The 20,727-nt window shown below is 37.6% G+C and overlaps 1 protein-coding gene across 1 annotated transcript in view; it reads left to right on the plus strand.

The window, feature by feature from the left end:
- The first annotated feature begins 3,895 nt into the window (after nt 1-3,895).
- Snx13 (sorting nexin 13) overlaps nt 3,896-20,727 on the plus strand; it is a 124,309-nt gene continuing 107,477 nt past the window's right edge. Inside the window, exon 1 of the mRNA XM_013023987.1 lies at nt 3,896-4,101. Within this exon, the coding sequence (XP_012879441.1) occupies nt 4,090-4,101 (12 nt within the window). The 5' untranslated portion in view covers nt 3,896-4,089. The remainder of the gene's footprint in view (nt 4,102-20,727) is intronic.

Genomic DNA, 20,727 nt, shown 5'->3' on the forward strand with positions numbered 1-20,727 from the left:
TGCGGCCAAAATTTCTGCTTACCATTGCCCTATTAAAGCTCTAACAATTGGATATTCTGCTGTTGCATGTTCTGAGTACTTACTCTGTTATTGATGTATTCTTCCAATACTGAGTTGCTGGCTTTGCTGTGGACCTGGTTAATATATATATATATATATATATATATATATATACACACATATACGTATATATATGTATCAATGTGTATACATATACTATATATACAGTATACTATATATACTCTATGTGATATACTATATATACTATATATAGAGTATATATATATACTCTATATATATACACACACATATATATACGTATATATATGTATCAATGTGTATACATATACTATATATACTATATATAGAGTATATATATATATATATACTCTATATATACACATAGTATCATTTAAGTATTATTTAATGTTCAGTACAGGTGGTAGATGACATTAGTAGTAATTCTATGTTCTGAAGAAATTAATTGATGTTTTTAAGCCAATCATATGCAAATTGTGTATTTCAAATTACCTAGAAGTTAGGATTTTGAAGGTTTCACCACCAATAGTATTTGAGGAGATAAATATACCAATTATCCTATTTGATCATGACATTCTGCATACACATACCAAAACATCAATCTATGCAATGTGTGTATTTTGTGAATTTAACTACTAAAATGGCCTATGACACCAAAAGACCTAAATGTGACAAATGGTAATGTCATATACACTTCCAGTTTCTCCAGAAAGTATTAGGGACAATATGTGACACCTGAATATCCAGAAATTATTTGTTCTTAAAAATTAGGAAACCTGGATATTCTCAGTCTTTACTTTCTTGGTTTAGAAATCACAGGCAGTGGCTTGTGGACCTGGGGGCTGTCCCTCAGCTCTTCAGCTCTTCAACTCGACCACTTGAGCCACAGCACCACTCCCAATTTTCTGGTGGTTAATTGGAGGTAAGTCTCATGGGCTTTTCTGCCCAGGTTGGCTTTGAACTGCAATCCTCACATCTCAGCCCGGCTTCATCATTAACTTTTGTCATACCTCTTTTTGTTATCCTTCCCTGGGTTAAGCTGATTCAATACTGCCGGCTGGGAATCAAACCTCTTGGAATAACAGCCCTGGACACATTATCATGTGCTTCTTTAGATAGCATGCTTTGTCTTAAATTTCTTATTGATAGCCAAGGAACTCAGCATTACAGATCACATCACATTTCCTTTTTAACAAGATATGAAGAGGATGTTTTTAAGAGGATGTAGAATGAAATTATAATCCATTTAAATTAGGTGCTTATCTTTTTAAAACATGTTAGTTGATTCTGTAAGAATTCCATTAACAGCATACATCTATTTTTATAACTTTCTGAAACAACATACCTTACCCCACTTTGTTTCCTTCCTAGCTGGTAAATTAACATCAGCTGTCAACTCTTTAAAATGGTAGAGAAAGACATTAACTTCCTAGCACTCTAGGCTCACATAATGGTAAGAACACAGAATGTTTCAATGTCTAATTTTTAGGAAATTTAATTTTCAACACAAAGGATTTTATTTTTAATTAGTTTTATTTAGGCCTTCTTCATGTGATCCTTTAGAAATGATTTTCCCACCCACATGAGACATTTACTGGGCATACTGAGTTTACAATCTACCCCATGTGATAATGTAGTGTTTTAAGTATAAAGGAGAGATCACTAAATAAACAGAAGCATCCTCATGGGGCTTACATTCTAGTGGAAGATTGATAAGAATATACTAATTGTGTTAGAAAGTTTAACTACCAAGAAAAAAAAATAACATGAAGGAAAGAAGGGAGGATACTAGGGGAGGGGCAGTGTTTTGAACTGGATGATTAGAATAGGCTTCCTAGTCTGTGTTTGATGGAAAGATCTTTCTAGATAGAGATAATAGTCAGTGCAAAGGTCTCAGGGCAAGAGGATGCTCTATTGTTACAGGAGCAGAAAGCCAGCTTGTGTAACTGGAACAAATTGCTTGGCAGAAATAAGGTCAGAGAGGTGGGGGTGGGGTAGGACACTAGAGGCCAGCTAGCACAGGACTTTCTAGGTTGCAAAAAGGACTGAGAAAATTGGGAAGCTACTAGAAGAGCCAGTGATCGTGTCTTGTTCTCAGCTCTACAAATTTCCAAATATTAACAGCATATCCATGTCATATCATAGGCTTGTTCAAACCTCAAGTTATGCCTCCTTTTAATTTACTGTACCACCTTCAAAATAGGTGAAAACGTGTTGCTTTTTAGAAAGGGAAAAAGATGCAGAGAATAGAGTTAGAATAACATTCAAGCTAGCTATCTAAGTTACAGTTTGAATTCACTTGTTGGTATCTTATTAAACATTAATGAGCTACCTTCTCTGTTCTTATTTACAGGTTGAAACAGTATCTTTTTCCAGGTTCCTTGTTGTCTCTGATATCTCTTGAATTCCCTCAATACAGAAGTACAGCTTGTATTTTCCAATCTTACTTCCTATTTATGGTCTGCTTATGCTAGTAAAATATTTTACTGTAATGCCAAAGTTAGGGGTGTGTTGGTCTAGCAATTATGTCTCAGATGTAGGTTAAAGCAACAAAACTTTCGCTACAATTAGTCAAATGGAGAAAAGTCAGAGTTTTTCTGCAATGTCTGCTCGAATGCTTTAGATGAGCCTTTCCCCCCTAGATCAGATCCCAAAAGAAGATCCATAAAAGGTTTGTAATACCTTTACTTACCATTTTGAAATTTTAAACTAAACCTAGCAAAGTAAGACCCTTGTTAACTCAAGGGGAAAAATTCCAGTCAAGGCGCAGGAACTCGGGAGTGTCCGTTTTCCAAAACGGAGTCTGGTTAACTTTTGTGGGCAGGTGATGAAAGTGCTGGACTTGTCAGGCTGCCAAAGGCACGTTTCATTTTTCTCTGGAAACGTCTCCACGGTCAGGTACACTTGGAGATGGCGACCGGGTCAGCACTACTTCGAAGGAGGAGTTCCGCACAACCACCCCCGCCCCAGCCGGGTGGATGGAGCACTCTGCTTCGGGGGCCTCGGCGCGCCGAGCCCCGGCCGGTCAGCGACTCGCTCGGGTCACACAAGTGACGGGGACCAAAGAAACCAACAAAGCCAAAGAGCCACAGCTGCTTGGATCGGTCTTAAAGGTCTCTTTATACCCAGGGGCGGGGTGAGTTGACGACCCGAAAGTCTCAGGGTCAGGCAGGTACTGGCCAATCACCAGGTCCCCAACTGTCCTACATCTGGCGGGCAGGGCTCAGGGTAAAGCGGAGACGCCCAGATCGCCCCCACAACCTGATGGGCACCCCAGGAAAGGACTCAAGTGAGCTCAGGTGGAGACGACAGACACTTTCTGACCCAAGTTGGGGGGGCGGGGGGGAGCGCACGGGGTGCCGTTTCAGATGACTCTCTAAGCCAAGGAGAAGAAAGCCCACCAGCTCTCCCCCCACCTCCCACCTCCAGCCTGGCCTCTGGGTCCCCGCGGGGACGGGGAGAGGCCAGATGATGGAAGTTTCTCGGAAGAAATTCGGACTCCAGGTCCCCGAACGGCGCGAGATGCGCAGCGCCGTCAATCAAAGCCTCGGCCTCGGCCGTTCCCAGCCTGCGACAGGGCCGGCCGACCCCGGCGGGGGGCGGAAGACCAGCGACCTCCGCGGCGGTGCACGCCGGGCCCCGCGGGACCGCAGTCCCGGTCCTCCCCTCCGCTCCCAGCGCGACCACGTCGTCCCGGATCCCCTGTCCCGAGGACCCCGCCGTCGGCGCCGAGGCGGCGACCCCGCGCCGGCCTCCGCGTCCCCCACGCGCCGGCGCCATGGAGACGGTCACGAGACGCCGGCGTCCGCGCCGACCAATGGGAACGCACGTCGCGGGGAGACGCGGACGTCGCTCTTCCAAGATGGCGGCGCGTCCGCCGCGAGCCGCCGGGCCGTGGGGAAGCCAGCGAAGCCGAGTAGAGCCGCCGCCCGGGAAAGGATTGAAGGAACAGTTGCCGCCGTTGGCAGCGGCCCGGGCAGTTTTCGCTGCTGCTACGGCTGTTGCCATGCGGCGAGGCTAGGGAGGACCTCGCTTCCCCGGGGTGTAATAATGTTCACGGAGGTAAGCGGCCGCGCCGGCCGGTGTTTACCTGCGGTGCCGGGAAGGGGCCGGCGCCGGCCCGTCGGGGAACGCAGCTGCTCCGCTTCTCCCTCCGGCCCCTGGGCCCCGGCGCGCTACGGCGGGGCTCCGACAAGTGCTCTTCTCTCCGAGCCGGAGCGGTGCTGACCCGACCCGGCGCCGGCAGCCCGGGCTGCCCGCGCCTCGCCTGCTTCCGCACCCGCCGGGAGCCCGCTGGGGGCCGGGGCTTCCGTCCGCCGGCGCCCCCTCCTCACCCTCCGTGTCACTTAACCCACCTGCTCCGTGGCAGCCTTGGTTTCTCCGCCTTGACCGAGGTTCCCCCTGATCACGTCCAAGGCTCCTGGGCCTCCAACTCCGAGCTCTCTCGGGCAGCATCCTGGAAAGGGGTTTGGCTCCAAAGGGTGGTTCCCCCCCCCCCCACACACAGTTAGCTTGGTGAAGTGGACCCCCCCCCCCGTAAATCGTGGTGATTCATAAAGTTCTGCTTAGGGTCTGCCCTTCTGGTGTCGCCTGTGCCCTCCCCCACCCCCTCCCTCGCTACTCTTTGAGGAACAGTTTTCCCCTTTAGCTCTGAAATAAGAAGTAGGGCAACAATGATGAGCCAATCAGTTTCCCTTTTCTCCTGTCGACTGTCCGTTGCAAGAAACAAAACAAGACCAAAAAAAAAAAAAAGGCACGGATTTTTTTTTTTTAAAGAAGTGGAGTTTGCCTTTACTACTTTAAGAGGAAGAACGAAGTTGGTGCAATTGGTTACTTAACCCAAGTTAACCGAGTTATGTGTATTGAACCCTGCAAGTGTGGACATCAGTTTTACGTAAGCTGCTGAAGCTTGTAGATTTGATAAAATGTGCTCTTCTAAATGGTTCACTTCAAGGGCTTCAAGGATCCTGATGAGAGGGACTGGTTTGGGCATCTATGGGTTGACCCTTTTAGTTCTGAATTGTCTCCTACCAAGAGAGACAGTTAATTTGCAATGGGAAGTATCCCCTATGTGCCAGCAAGGAAACAAACTGCAGATGAGTGTCTTTTGTGTCAAAAGCAACATTACACTTCGTTTTCCAAGTCCTTGGAACTTGGTCAACTCTGAGAAACGTCATACTTCGGTGTACTTAACCATTGCACAGCTTGATAAAACATCTGGTAAAGCTCTACTGGTTGATTATTACTTTGGAACTATGCATTTCCAGTAGGTAGAAGTTCACTTTGTGTTCCGAGTTCAACAGATTTTTTTGTTTTGTTGTGGTGTGTGTGTGTGTGTGTGTGTGTTTAATTCCAGGAGTTAATTTTCTTGTTAGGGATTATGGTTACATGATTCTGTTGTCAGTAGTAATAGATTCAAAAGATGTAAGTAGCAGTTCTGTTTTTACCTTGAGTGTGATATTTTGGTGAGAACAGTAGGTCTTAAAAGTTTCTGTGGTATCTGTACTGTATCTCATGAAATGATCTTTTGATACAGATCCTCTGAATAGTGTCTTGTAGCCCAATGGTAGTGCCTTCCTTTGGAAAGATTAAACATTATACATGTCTGTGTTTTTGTACAACTTGTTGTGTCAGTCGAGTCTTGGGAACAGTCAGTGGTAGTGGTAAGCTGTACTTTGGTGCCTTGTGCGTGCATTGCACAGGTTTGTGTCACAGCCAGGGTTCTCAGGCTGGCAGTTGCCACTGAGCTATTCTATTAACCTCAACTTTGGATTGCCTTTCCATGGAAAACCCAGCTTGACTTATACTTGCTGACTTTCAGCAGTGATTTTATAGATTAGGAAATTGAAGCAGAGACCTGTCCAAGGTCAAATAAGTTGGTGACACAGTTGAAACTAATCTCATCTCCTGGCCTCTCTGTACAGAATATTGACCATTTTGCTCAGCTGTCTTTCTGTTAACAGTCTTAGGTTCCCTTGATAGATCTTAGAACATGTTATTTCCTTGTCTGAATATTGTCAGTAGTTAAAACTGAAAAACAATCATTACATTATACTTTTTGCTTTATTTCTTTTTAAGTCTTGTCTTCCTTTTATCTTAAACTTTAAACATATTTCATATATAAATTTCACTAAATATCAGTTGGTAAAAATAGGAGTGTGGAATTTCTTTTTTGTGTCTTTTATTGCTTAGATCATCAGGTTTTAGTGAGATTTAATTCACACTAGATCTTAAAATATACAAATAACATGTGACACTATGGAAGATTCTCCTGTCTTTATGTCAGTTGTATTCAGGAATTATTTTCTCTGCTCAGAAAACGGTGATACAAACTTTGTGTTTTACTTTTTGATAAATGCTATCTGTATTTGCTATATGAAAAAACAGGTTCAGAAAGTTAAAACAGCTTGTTTAAAATATAACAACTGGTGGAATGAAAGTAATATTTTAAGTCTCTTACTCAAAATTATATTTTTGTAGTTTGAATATCAATAAACCAATTCTTTTTTTCTTTCTCTTTTTTGGTAGCTGAAATCACTATATTATGTAGGGCTTTATTTTTTTAACCAAGGTGGGGATATTAGATACATAGATTATAGCAATAATGATAAACACTAATATTAAAATTTTCAGTCTCTTTATTTGTTAAAATATATCATTAATTGAAACCTTATCAGAAAGAGAAGCCATATGAATTATCCATTAAGGTTTAAGGTAAAAGGTAATTACTCAATGAGCAAACTAAATGTACTTTGAAACCTATGCAAGATATTAGATTAGTGTGAATTGAAAGTGCAGATGTAGTTACATCTCATTTCTAACATTTTGGCTTTAATTTATATGCAAATTAAAAAAATGTAATTGAATTACTTTGACAAATTGCTAATTGTTTTTATGTATTTGTGTCTTTTAAATTTTTCCATAGGTGATGTATTTGGAATGTCCAGTTAAGTGTTTTTTTTCCTCTCTTTGTCTTTTTAAGGGCTTCCTACTTTCAATGTTGTTTTTGTCCTTGTTGGTTTTTTTTTTTAAACTTAGGGCTTGGTCTTTATCCTTGAGCTTTTTGGCTCAAGGCTGGCATTAGCTCTACTACTTGAGCCACAGGGTCACTTCCGGTTTTCTGGTGGTTTATTGGAGGTAAATATCTCACAGACTTCCTGCCCGACCTGGCTTTAAAGTATGACCCTCAGATCTCAGCCTCCAGAGTAGCTAGGATTATAGGTGTGTGCCACTGGTGCCTGGCTCAGTGATTTTTCAGTAACACTTGGTAAAAAGTTTGCAATAATGTATTTGAAAATTGTTTTGTGTTCATCTACTTTCACACCTTATTTTACCCCCTCTTTACTAACAGTAAACTTTGGCTATCAAAATTAAGATGTGGCATGTCTTTTTAATTTCAGAATTTGTCTCAATATGAATTTTCATAGCATTAGAAGCATTCTCAACAAATTTCCACTAACTTTTAAAAACAGTTGTTGATGTTTTAGAAGCTATTAGAATTACAATTCTGATAACTTACTATTGAGAACTTAAGATATAGAAGCAGAATGAGGTTGGGTGCCAGTGATTCATGAATGTTATCCTAGCTACTTAGGAGGCTGAGATTTGAGGATTTCAGTTTGAAGCCACCTCAGGCAGGAAAGTCAGAGTGAGACTTTGCCAATTAATCACCCCAAAAAGCTGGAAAATGAAGCTGTAGTTCAAGTTGTACACCACTAGCCTTGTGCCAGAAAGCTCAGGGACAGTGCCCAGGCCCTGAATTCAAGCCCCAGGACTGTTTTAAAAAAAAATTTCAAAAGTTGAATTGGTTCCAGTGTGGAGGCATGAATACGCCAGGTGCTGGTCGCTCATGCCTTTAAGCCTAGCTACTGAGGAGGCTGAGATATAAGGATCATGGTTTGAAGCTAGCCCAGGCAGGAAAGTCCATGGTACTGTCAACTCCAATTAACTACCAAAAAGTCAGAAGTAGCACTGTTGCTCAACTTGAGGCTAGCTCTGAATTTAAGCCCCTGAACCAGCGCGCGCGCACACACACACACACACACACACACGCACACACATAGTGAGTAAAAATGATAATTATTTAAGGTTATTAGTTGTATATGTGGAACATTAAGTGAATGTTAAAAATAGTTTTTATGTCTGTGTTAAATTATTTCCAGCTTTTTGCATTTTAGATATCATCACTGATAATTGATTTTGAGGTTAAAATATGGGAAAAGGCACAACTTGCTGTGCTCTTAAAAATATGAGGTTAATAGTTGTTAAGGAATGAAAAGGTTTTGAGTTCATATGAACTTGAAGGATGTTTGTCTTAAGAAAAATTAGGCTTTTTCTGAGGAAGTTGTACTTTATTTTTTTTGATTGGTCATGGGGCTTGAACTCTGTGCCTGGACGCTGTCCCTCAGCTCTTCAGCTCAAGGCAAACACTGTACCACTTGAGCCACAGCTCCATTTCCGGTTTTCTGGTGGTTTATTGGAGATGAAAGTCTCACGGAGTTTCTTGCCTGGGCTGGCAAGATCCTCAGATCTCAGCCTGCTGAGTAGCTAGGATTACAGGCGTGAGCCACTGGCACCTAGGTGAAGTTTTACTTTTGATGGGTGATGATTTACTCACAAAGAAAGCGATAGAATTATTTACCCATAGAATACTTGTTTATATTTCATTTTGGGAAATCCTGAAGTATAGTGGATGAGTTGAGCATCAGGATAGTTTCTGAAATTCTGTAGTTCTATTTTAAAGACACACGCACACACACAAATCTTGCCCAGAGTAAATTGTGTAGAATAGTATGTTTTACTTTTTTGATTAATATATTCATGGTAAAATTACTCTTGAGATGGATAAATCCTTAAACTACATAAAACTAATTATTAAGTAATGACATTATAAAGGCCCTTAACCAGAACAAGAAGTCCTTGGGTTCATTGGTATTCAAAGGATGTTAAGAGGTATGGAAAGGAATTTTTGAAGAAAATGCAAGGCTATCACTCTCTAAAGTGAGTCTGGTTTGCCACTCCACACATAGCATTGTTTGGTATGCTTTGACTATGAGTTGAATATTGCAAACTATTCTTCATACGTTTTATTAATATTTTATATTGATAATAATTTTATACATTTTGAAATACACATCCAATATGAAACGATTAAGTGAAGCCAAGAAATATACTATCACCTCCTTTATTTTTGTATGAGACATTAGAAATTTAGTTACTAAAATATATTATCATTATTCACTCTATTTTTCACCGATCTTAAAATTTCTTTCTCTCGTTTGTCTGAAACTTTGTAACCTTTGACAATTTTGTTTTTTCCTATAGATGTTGGTAATGAACATTCTCTTTTTATATCTTGAGTTCAATTTTTTAAATCTGCATCTAAGTGAGATCTTAAGGTTGTCTTTCTTTGTCTGGAGTACTTACCATAATGTTTACCTATATTGTAGCAAATATTCTCTGTTCATCTGTTGATGGACCCTTAGTTTTTGTCCATATCTAGATAGCATGAATAATGCCGCAATACATAGAGAAATGTAGATACCGTTGGGCATATTTACTTTAGTACTTTGCATGTCTAACCAAAGGTGGTGAATCATATTGGATTGGTAATTCTATTGCTAGTATTTCTAGCTGTATTTTTTAAAATTTGTTTTTTTGTGCTAGGCTTGAACTCAGGGCCTGGGCACTGTCCCTGAGCTTGGTTTTTTACTCAAGGCAAGCACTCTACCACTTGGACCACAGCTGCATTGCTGGATTTTGTTCTTGTTGGAGTGGTTGTAGTAGACTGGAGATAAGAATCTCGGAGGCATTCCTGCCTGTGCTGGCATTGAACCTCTGTTTTCAGATCTCAGCCTCCTGAGTAGCTAGGATTACAGGTGCGAATTCATAGCACCTGGCTCTATTTCTACCTTTTGTGAAATCTACATATCATTTCCATTCACATTACCACCAAAAATATGTAAGAATTTCTCTTTACCTGTAGATCAGTCAGTTCCCTATTGTCTTTTGAGAAATACTGCTCATGTTCGATTCCAGTTTTAAAATGGATTGTTTCTTATAGTTGAATCATTAGAGTTCTTATGTGTTTTGTTTTCCTTATTTAAAATTATTATCATTTAGTAGTTGTATAAAGGAGTTATAATTTGGTAAATCAGAATATGAGTACAGTACTTTTTGGTCCTTAATATATTGAGCATGAACCCCTTAACAGATACTTGGTTTGCACATATTTTCTCCATTCTGTGAGTTCTTTGTATTTAAGATAGGCTTTGCTAGCTAATAATAATGATGTATGTATATATTTTCAGGAAATTTAAATGATTTTTCAGTTTTTGTTCTATTCCAAAATTTTGAGAAAGATTATAATGACTATATACTGAGTAATTATTTTTGTTCTGTTTTATTTACCCAACACATATCCTTTTTTTAAAAATTTTTGCTTGTTTGCTTTGGATAGTGGCTCACTGTCTAGCCCCGGTGTGCTTTGAACTCATGATCCTCCTACCTTAGTGCTCTGATTACAGGTGCTGTGATTACACTACACCTGGCTATCTGTATACCTGTTGCTCAACACTTCTGATTAGTACCAAGCTAGTTAGTATCAAGATAAAGAACTGATTAAATTCTAAGCAAAGCAAGTTTATGTGATATCTGAGTAAATTGCTACAATTCTGTGTTAGACAAATTACTTTTAACATGAAATATTTTGAACTATTAAAAGACAGGTTTTACATTTTCACAAAGATCCTTGGGACTTGAGAAAGTAGGGCAATAATAGTGTATAAGACCATAGCATTGCTAGGTGATGGTGGCTCATGCCTGTAATCCCAAGGGGCTAAGATCTGAGGATCTCGGTTCAAAGCCAGCCTAGGCAGGAAAGTCTGTGAAACTCTTTTCTCTAATAAACCACCAGAAAACTGGAAGTGGTGCTGTGGCTCAAGTGGTAGAACGCTAGCTTTGAGCTGAAGAGCTGAGGGACAGCGCCCAGGCCCAGAGTTCAAGTCCCACGACCGAAAAGAAAAAAAAGAGACCATAGCATTTCAAACTTTGGAATAAAGTTCTATTTTTTGAAAATATTCATCTATTCGTTTATTGATAGTGGGGATGGAATCCATGGCCTTCTGCCAGCTAGTCCAGCCTTCTACTGCTAGTTACATTCTCCTCACCAGCCCTTTGTTCCAAAGTTTGATAAACAATTTTCCATAGAAATTAATAAAGGTACACACTGCATTATTGTGGTTAAATTTCCATTGAAAATGATGTAATATTGCTGCAAATTTATAAAATTGTTTTACTCTTTTTGAAAAGAAAAAGGGTTAAATTTCATGTAGGAAATAAGTAGATTTAAGGATTTAAGGCATTTATGCATCATAGGGCCACTGCAAGATATACGGCATTTCATCTGGTAATGTTAAAACCTGGGCTTCAGCAAGTTATGAAGAAGGCAGTATGTCTTAATCATATTGCTAGATGTAGAAATCATGCTTAGCATTTGTGTAGTTTCTAGTTTAGCTATAGAGAAAAGGCTGTGAAATGATGATTGTTTTTGGTATTAGCCACTAATAAAAAAGGGATGGAGCATGAGCTTTGAGAAACTAGGCTTGTCATAACAGAGTTTATAGAGCTGATCACTAGCCATTTGAGGGTAAAACTGAATGACTTTACAGCTTTCCCTCAGTGAAGTTCTCAGATTATGGCTTTTTAAACTTGTTTGATATAAGTATTCCATAGTCCATCAAATATTTCCTCACTTGACAATAATCTAGAATTAACTTTCTGTTTCAGGATCAGTTTTAATTTTGGTTACTAGAAAAATTAAACATTTAAGAATATTTTAAATATTAAAAATACTTAAGACAATGTCTTAAATATTCAAGAGAGAACTTTGAAATCACATGGTTGAAATTGAGCAAATGAATAGGCTGGAATAATCATGGTATATACTTAAGTTAGCTCTATTATTATAGTCATAAAACAACACACAAATTAACCTAAATGTTGAGTATCATAAGTGGTGAGTTCCTGTTTCTTGTTTCCTGTTGGGAAATTCCTATTAACTTTATAATTGTAAGCATTACTGTCATTGTGAATAAAATTGCAGTAATAGTACCTTGGTAAATTCTTTTTTTGGGGGGGGGTCCGGTCGTGGGCCTGAACTCTGGGCCTGGGCACTGTCCCTCAGCTCTTCAGCTCAAGGCTAGTGCTCTACCACTTGAGCCACAGCGCCACTTCTGGCTTTTTTCTTTTTGCTTATGTGGTGCTGAGGAATCAGACCCAGGGTCCTCATGCATGGAAGGCAAGCGCTCTACCACTGAGCCACCTTCCCAGCCCTACCTTGGTAAATTCTTAAAAGGAAAAGCTGTTTACAATAAGTATTTACGAATTGGTTTATAAATTGTACTGCACGTTGATCTTTGTGGGCTAATTCATTGACCCACATATGAATATGCCTCCTTTTAACTGGGCATATGGTAAATTCTGGTGTTGAAGTGGTGAGTCAGACTAGAAACCTTTCCAGAAATCCATCAGGGTTAAATTTAACTCTGTGGCACTTTGGCTATCAAAGTTAAAGCCTTTTCAGAATAAAATGAGTCATACAATTATAAGAGCAAGAAAAGGCTGGAAAATGAAGTTAAAATGTAAATGTAATTCACATTAGCTTTACTACTCAAGGCACAGTTACTATTGTAGTTTGGATGCTGGAGCAGAAGAGTCCTTTGTCTGCTGCTCTTACCATTCTAAGGATGGGGGGACAAAATTCTATACATACATACATACATACATTAATTAGTGTTAGGTATCACCCAGAGCCTTCCCCATGCTATAGACAATTTGCTGTACCCCAGGCCCTATGTAACTTTCTTTGCTTTTCCTTTTCTGAAAAGATTCTTTTGGTTTCCGTAGAGTACCCTATCACATTTTATTCACTGCTGAGTTCCATTGCCCTAGTGAAAGTAACCCTTGATATCCATCTTCACAAAATATTTTATATGTGTTTTTTCTTACTAGAGTAGGCACTCTTGAACACTGACTGTTATATTTGGGATCATGTGGACACACCCATTCCCCTTCAAAAAATAGTTGAACAAGAAGACTTAGGTAGCAATACAATAGTTTTAATTTTTCCTTCTGGGGAAAATCTGACTATGTTATCATTTAGGTATAGCCAATTATAAGTGCAAGAAAGATTGTTGTTTTGCATGTTTTACTTGATATTTATTAGAAGTCCATAAGTACTATGTAAAATTTTATTTCTGATCTAGGTGTAATGAAGCTGATTTTCATGGTATTTTGTGTGATGCTTAAAGATTTTGCAGATGAAAATGAAAAATGAAAATTCTGAGACCACGCTTCCATTAGGGGGAGAATTGCTAGCATAGTCTCCTGACTAAAATGCCTCCTAGTATTCATGCTCCATTGTGACTGCTACTAGGTCATTTTAGCTACCGATACCTCTGTTGTATACAAAAGTAATACATACCAGAAAAGTTCAATAAAATAATTTTGCTCTCTTCCGACTGTTTTAAAAAAACTACTGGGCACTGGTGACTTACATGCGTAAGTTTAGCTAGTCAGGAGGCTGAAGATTTTCATTATAAGGCAGGAAAGTCTGTGGGACTCCAAAAACCGAGCAGAAACTGGGCTGGAAGTATGGCTCAAGTGGTAAAGCACCAGCTAAGAAGTCATGAGACCCTTAAGTTAAAACCCTTGTACCTGGGTTACAAATAAGTGTCTAAGAAAAAATAAAACTAATGTAGTGGCCTGTATAATACACTTTTGAAGTTTGTATGAGATTCCTTAGTATCAGCTGGAATAGTTCATTGTTGATGTTATTACACTGTTATCCTCAGTTTCCTGAGAAACCCTTTTAGTCTCATGCATCTTAGCATTCACTTAAGTGAATCCAACTTTCCTTTTGACCTTAGATGTGTGTTGTTGAAGAATCCTTGGATACTACTGCCTTCATTCCTAAATTAGTTTTGCTTTTGAAACCCTGAGCCTATTTTTAACCTGCCTGTGATTTGGCTAAGATAAACATGCAATTCTTTGTATTGTGACTTTTCTTTTGGGCCATGAGTTGCGTGATTACATGAATGTATGGAGAATGCCCTTTGGACTTAACATCTTTTGAAGCTAGAAATTCTAAAACTTATTGAAATGGTATTTCGGTGGAAGAGTTAAATATGAAATAAAGTTTCACATAATTTCAGTTTTTACATTGATTTTGGGAAATAAAGATCCAACATAGGATATTGTGTTACTTAGTATTCCTACAGGCCATATATACTTTACTATTTGCACTAGAATTCTCCTCCTAGCCTTTTTTCCCTTAGTTGACAAATACTTTATTAATATAAGCAACTACACTGCTTATACCTGATCTTTTCATCTTATACTACCTGTATGTTTAATACTTAAGATATCACAATGGCACAATCCGATTAGGTTAAGAAAAAGAAATGGGCTTCAAGAGAAGTTGGAACACAACAAAGATACAGAAAATATACAAGTAGTGGGTATTAGCTATAACAAACTTTTAGAAAAACCAATAAGCTTTGATAATATTTTGTGACTTACTGAAAGTGTTTCATGAACCAAAAAACTCTACAGGTTAATGTCTGATAATTCAAAATATCTTAGCAGATGAACAGAATAGCTCAATAGCTATGTGCATATGACCATGTAAGATGACGCTAAGCAAAATGAACTCCCAAGACATGGACACAAGAGGTTTTTCTTTGTTGTTGTTGATTTTAATGTACTATGTGATTTTTTTGTTTCTTTTGTATGTTCTTCCCCCTATAGTATATCCCTTTGTCACTGTATTTGATTTTGGTACCCTGGTATTGTACATGCATTTATTTGACTTAGGGAAGGGAAGGGGAACAACAGAATGGTGAGATAAAGGACAAGGGGGGAACCAAATCAACAGCAGTATACACAAGGCAGTATGTTGGAAATGATCTGTACAACCTTTGGTTGGGGGTGGTAGGAGGGAAAGTTGGAGAAAAATGAGGGAAGGGGTAACAAGTTTGACAAGAAATGTACTTATTACCTTATGTAAGTAACCCCTCTGTATATCACATTAACAATAAGACAAAATTAAAAAATTAAATATATGCATGAACTTAAAATTTATTACTTGGTAGATTATCTTTGTATAAGGTCTCTGTTATTTTTCTATTTCATAATGGAGTATTTACTTTCTAAGAAATTGGTACACATTTGGTTAAGAGTGATGGTTTATGTCAGATTGAGTTGAATGTAAGTTTTGTCACTTCCAAGCAATTTTTTGTTGTTGGAAATGTCCTATATAATTCAATTGTTAATAGTACTTATCCTATAATGTTTTTAATGAGTATTAAGTAGAATAATAAATTTAAGAAGGTGCAATATTCCACGTAGTAAGTACCACGTTTTGTTATCATTCCTTCTGGTATAAATAGCAAGTAGTTTTATTTTCAAAACTTAGAATTTAGTATTTGACATTATTTTCTGTTTTTTCTTTGTTTCATTGAAGAAGTTTTAAAATGTTCAACAGAGGAATACTCTTTGATCCAGAAGATTTTTTCTTGATTTCTCAGTTTTTACTATCTAACTGTATGTATACTACATTTCTTAAGTGAATGCTAGGAATTAGGCTTAGAGTGAATTTTAGGAGAAATCAAGAGGAAGACACCTGTGTAATATAAAGTGATGATAAAAATTTTGGCTAACCATGGTATTTCTTAAGGCTACTAAAGCATTTAGTGTAGATGAAATGAAAGGAGAAAATACTTTCATATTATGGTTTTAAAATGCTGTTTATCATTTTTTACCATTGAAAACTACTTGTGATTATCAGTTTAATAAAGTTTTATTTAAAGTAGCCCAACATTTATATAAGTCTTAGAAAAATCAGGTAGACTTGGGTATGTTATTATTTATGATTTTTTTAAATTGGTTGGTCTAGGGAACAAAAAGATAAAAAGATGAAAAATGTTTCCCCCCCTCTTTTTTTTTTGGGTCCAGTCGTGGGATCTGAACTCTGGGCCTGGGCGCTGTCCCTCAGCTCTTCAGCTCCAGGCTAGCTCTACCACTTGAGCCACAGAGCCACTTCCGGCTTTTTTTTTTCTGCTTATGTGGTGCTGAGGAATGGAACCCAGGGCCTCATGCATGCAAGGCAAGTGCTCTACCACTGAGCCACCTTCCCAGCCCCAGTTTCCCCTTTTTTAAATAAGTATATAGCTTAGTCATATTGTGCTGGGTAGTAGAATTATTACAAATAAAATTTGTAGTTATATAAATTGAAATTGTGAGTTTTAAGCATATAAATAATTTCATTCGCTTTATATAATAGGTGCTTTTCAGGCTTATGTACCATTATAATAAACTCTTGTTCTCAAGGATGTTCATGTCCCAAATACAATGACTTTTTACTTAGCTGGAGGTTTTTCCATCAAGGTCCTTTGTGGGTGAATCTATGTTTGTCTCTTTTCCCTTCTATATTGTTTTTCTTCCTTGTCACTGTTGCTTTGTGTGTTTTTGTCCCTGGTGCTGTCTTTATTCCCTATGACTGAAGGCCTGTGGTGTGTTGTCATTATTTTACTCCCAAGTTTTCAGCCTTTCTTCCCCATCTCAGATAAATTGAAAATAGTAGGAAATATAACTTATTTATTTGTAACTTTATTTTTTATATTGTTCTTAAATTATGGATTTAAAATATTTTTAATTGTAAATTTGCAAGCTGAATGAATAGAATGCCATCTGTCTGTCTGTCTGTCTGTCTATCCAACTATCAATATCACATCCAAGTATAATTTCCTTATATGTCTCTGGCCTAAATTTATGTTAAAAAGTTTCATGAATACATCATCTTTTAAAAAATTCTGACCAAAAAGGTTTTAGTTTGTCTTGTACATATGTTGGGGCTTGAAATCAGGATGTCTTGCATTGCTTAACATTTTTTTGCTCATGGCTGGTGCTCTTCCAGTTCAAGCTTTTTATGGTTAATTGGAGATGAATTACTCAGCTTTGTCTAGGAGAGACAGAAACCCTCAGATCTCAGCTTCCTGAATAGCTAGGATTACAGGCTTGAGCCACCAGTGCCCAGATTGAAGAGGAGCTTAAAGTACTTTTTGAATCAGGATTTTTGATCTAATAGTGAATTGTTACAATGAAGCTCTGGAGATTGCAGTGGAAATGTCTTTGAATCTATACTAACCCTGGAACTACTTTGAAAGTTAGTTTAATACCTACAAAATCTACATCAAATTCTCATTCATTTTACTCTCTCCCTAAACCTCTCTTCCTCTCTGGCTGTCTCTGCCTTTCTGTTTGTCTCTGATCTGAGGATTGAAACAGGTTTTTAAGAGTATCAATGATTTTAAGGATCAGTTTTCCCCAATATTTGAAGTCTTTGAATCTTAGTAAAGAACTTTTATTCATTATTCAGATATTTTGTATAGAAGTTCCTCCCCCAAAAAATCTGCAGTCATTTAAAAGTAGAGTCCAGAGCATGCTTAGATTTAAAATTAAGATTAGTTCACCTCAGGTTCTGTCTCTGTGGGTAGGTCTGTTTATATAAATATATTTTACATGAACAAAATATTTTACATGAACAAATTGTAACAAACGTGATCCTTTGTAAATACTTTCTTTTTCACTTAGTACTTTTTCAATGTTTGTCCATATTGTGTCAGGAATTAAAATTTATTTTTTTTTTTGCTGAACAACATGCAATTATATGGCTGTATCACATTTTTATTACCATTTGAGTCAAACCACATCCTCAGCTATTGCCCACGTTTTTTTGAGTTATTAATTTGTAAGAGTTTTTTGGATATTCTGAGTAAAATTCTATTGTCAGACAAATGATCTGTTAATATTTTCTCCTATTCTGTGAATTTTCTCCAAATTTGAGAATCTACATACGTATTTTTGTGTTAAGATTTTAAAACTCTTGACGATAATTATTTTTCCTTTCCTTTAATAATTAAAAATTTTCCATTGAGTTTTATTTTTGTACTTCACTTCTCTGAGCTCTGTAAATACTTTTTGCTCAGTAAATGGATTTGACACAGAATCCAAGGGTAAGTGGAACCTGGTGTTAGTATGCCAATTACTTATCAGAAGATACATCTCTGAGACAGGTAGAAAGATGACTTTATTTCTACAAAACACTTTTAGATGATTTATCAGAAGATTATAGTGTTCTTTTTACTTATTCAGTGCATTCTTATTAGGTCACACCTTTGTGTTGCACATAGCACACTTGACATGAGGCATATAACAACATATGGTTTATGTCCCCATAAGACTTACTGCCTATGGAATGTGTGTGGGGGAAATGCAGGCAATTATAACATAATGCAATAAATGAGGATACGGGGCATCAGAGTCTTTAAAATTTTGAATCATGAAGTTCAAGATAGAAAGGAAAGTGAATATAGAAGTGGGCGAAGGAAAAATTATATTGAAACAGATGAATTGGCAATGAAACACTGATGCAGTTTGTATAACTAATTTAGAACTGTAAAGTTGTATTCAGTCAAAGAATCAAATACTTTATGTTTGCATTTCCCTTTCCACATGGTGATGATGGGATCTAAAGTATGGTCTTGTAGTGTGTAGAGTGGGATTCCAGTGAATGTTGGTGATGTGGAATACTTATGATATTAAAAGTAGTTTATCAGTGTGCATGCTGAGACAATTCTCAGTTATGAAGAATATGAGATAAAGAAGAATGTTTTATGCATATGTCAGTGTTTTAGTGAATGATTATTATATAGAATTTTAGGAATCAGTAGTTGTGATTGTTGATTGTAACCATCTGATTGTATTCTATATCCTATTTTAACTATGCTTCTCATTGGAAATTATGATGCCTGGCTCTGATCTTTCATTCTTTTGATTTAATTTGTATATGGAATACCTGGATAGTGAGATTTAAAAATGCTAAGTAGTTTTAAGGTACAGGAACAGATGTATTTTCTTTTTCTTTTTTTAAAGGAAATTGGGTTATGTCTGGCTCGAGCTTGCTTTCCAAATTTGAGGTGATAACATAAATTGTTTCATTTTAATTTCAGTTAGTAAGAAGTAGGATAGACTTAAAAACAGAGCAAAAGATCTTATCTAATTCAAATTCTTCCTTATGTATGTATTACAAGTTTAAGTATAGAGAATTAGAGTGAAATTGATAAGCCATTTAGGCTTAATTACTTAAAGGATAAACTGTATGTGGGAGTGGCCATTTGTTATTATAATAATTTATATTTGGTGTAACAGCTAGGTATGGTTCACAAGCCTGTAATCTAAGTTATTCTAGATCCAAGACAGAGATGGTGGTGGTTTGAGGCTATCCTTGGCAAAAATTAGTGAGGAACTCCCCTTTTCCCATTTCGTTAAAGAAGCCAGGCATAGTGTTTTATGTCTGCTAGCCTTAGGTATGTGGAGAGTATAGGTAGGATGATTGCATTCTGAGGCTTGCCCGGGCAAAAGTGGGAGACCCTATCTGGTAAACAGCTAATCCTATAAGCACTGGGGATTTGGCTCAAGTGACAGGGCTCCTGAAGCCCTTATTTCAGCCCCTAATATTGCCTCCTCCCCTTTCCCCCCAATAAAGAAGGGGGAAGGAAAAAGTTGAAATGTATCTTATTAAATTAACAGGTAACTTGATATTTTTGAACTTGGAAATATGAAATAATCTACATAACAAGATTTTTCTTTTAAAAATAAAGCTTGTAGGCTTTAAGAACTCCCCTAGTTATGAAAGAGAATTATAAAATTAATTTTGAATGAAATAATTCAAAACATTAAAAAATTACCATCTATTTTTATTCAGAATAATGTAAGCAGTAAAATGGCAAATTTGATAATAGCTGCTTGTAGAAATGAGAAAATAGTATGCTAAGTGAAAACAAGACTTTCACATAATTATAGTATATCATTTTAACTAGTAATTAAAACCCATGTGCTTTTACTGAGCAAAACATATCATGATTAAAGCTTTTATTCCTTTTATTTAGATAATTTTGTATATAGTAACTTGATTTCACTTGTGTTTGCATTATGAAACTCAAGTTTCTGAGGCTGTGATATTAGGTACATAAAGCCTGTGATGGGTTATGGAGACTTAATAGCTGGGTTATGACATACCTTTTATAGGTGTCTTTATATTCATAGTTATAGATGTGGTTAAAAAGATGAAAACTGAGGAGCAATTACACTAAATGGTGCTTATTTTACTTTCCTGCTTTTAAATTGCTTTTATTGATTTATTTGATGTGTTGGTGGATAGGGCTATTACTCATTTTAAAAAAAGAACAACTCGCTGCGTGCAGTGGCACACCTGTAATCCACGCTACTCAGGAGGCTGAGATCTGAGGATTGCAGTTCAAAGCCAGCCCAGGCAGGAGAGTCTGTGAGACTCTTATCTCCAATAAGCCACCAGAAAGCCAGAAGTAGTGCTGTGGCTAAAGCAGTAGAGTGCTCGCCTTGAGCTGAAGAACTGAGTGACAGCACCCAAGCACAGAGTCCAAACCCCACGACCCACCAAAAAAAAAAAAAAAAAAGAACAACTCAATGAGTACTCAATAAAGGATTCTGTTCAGCATAAGTGTTTTCTGTGTTATCTATGCGTATTTTTTTTTTTTTTTTTGTCGGTTAGTCGTGGGGCTTGAACTCTGGGCCTGGGCGCTGTCCCTC

The sequence above is a fragment of the Dipodomys ordii genome, unplaced genomic scaffold (assembly GCF_000151885.1).
Source record: "Dipodomys ordii isolate 6190 unplaced genomic scaffold, Dord_2.0 Scaffold72, whole genome shotgun sequence".
NCBI lineage: Eukaryota > Metazoa > Chordata > Mammalia > Rodentia > Heteromyidae > Dipodomys > Dipodomys ordii.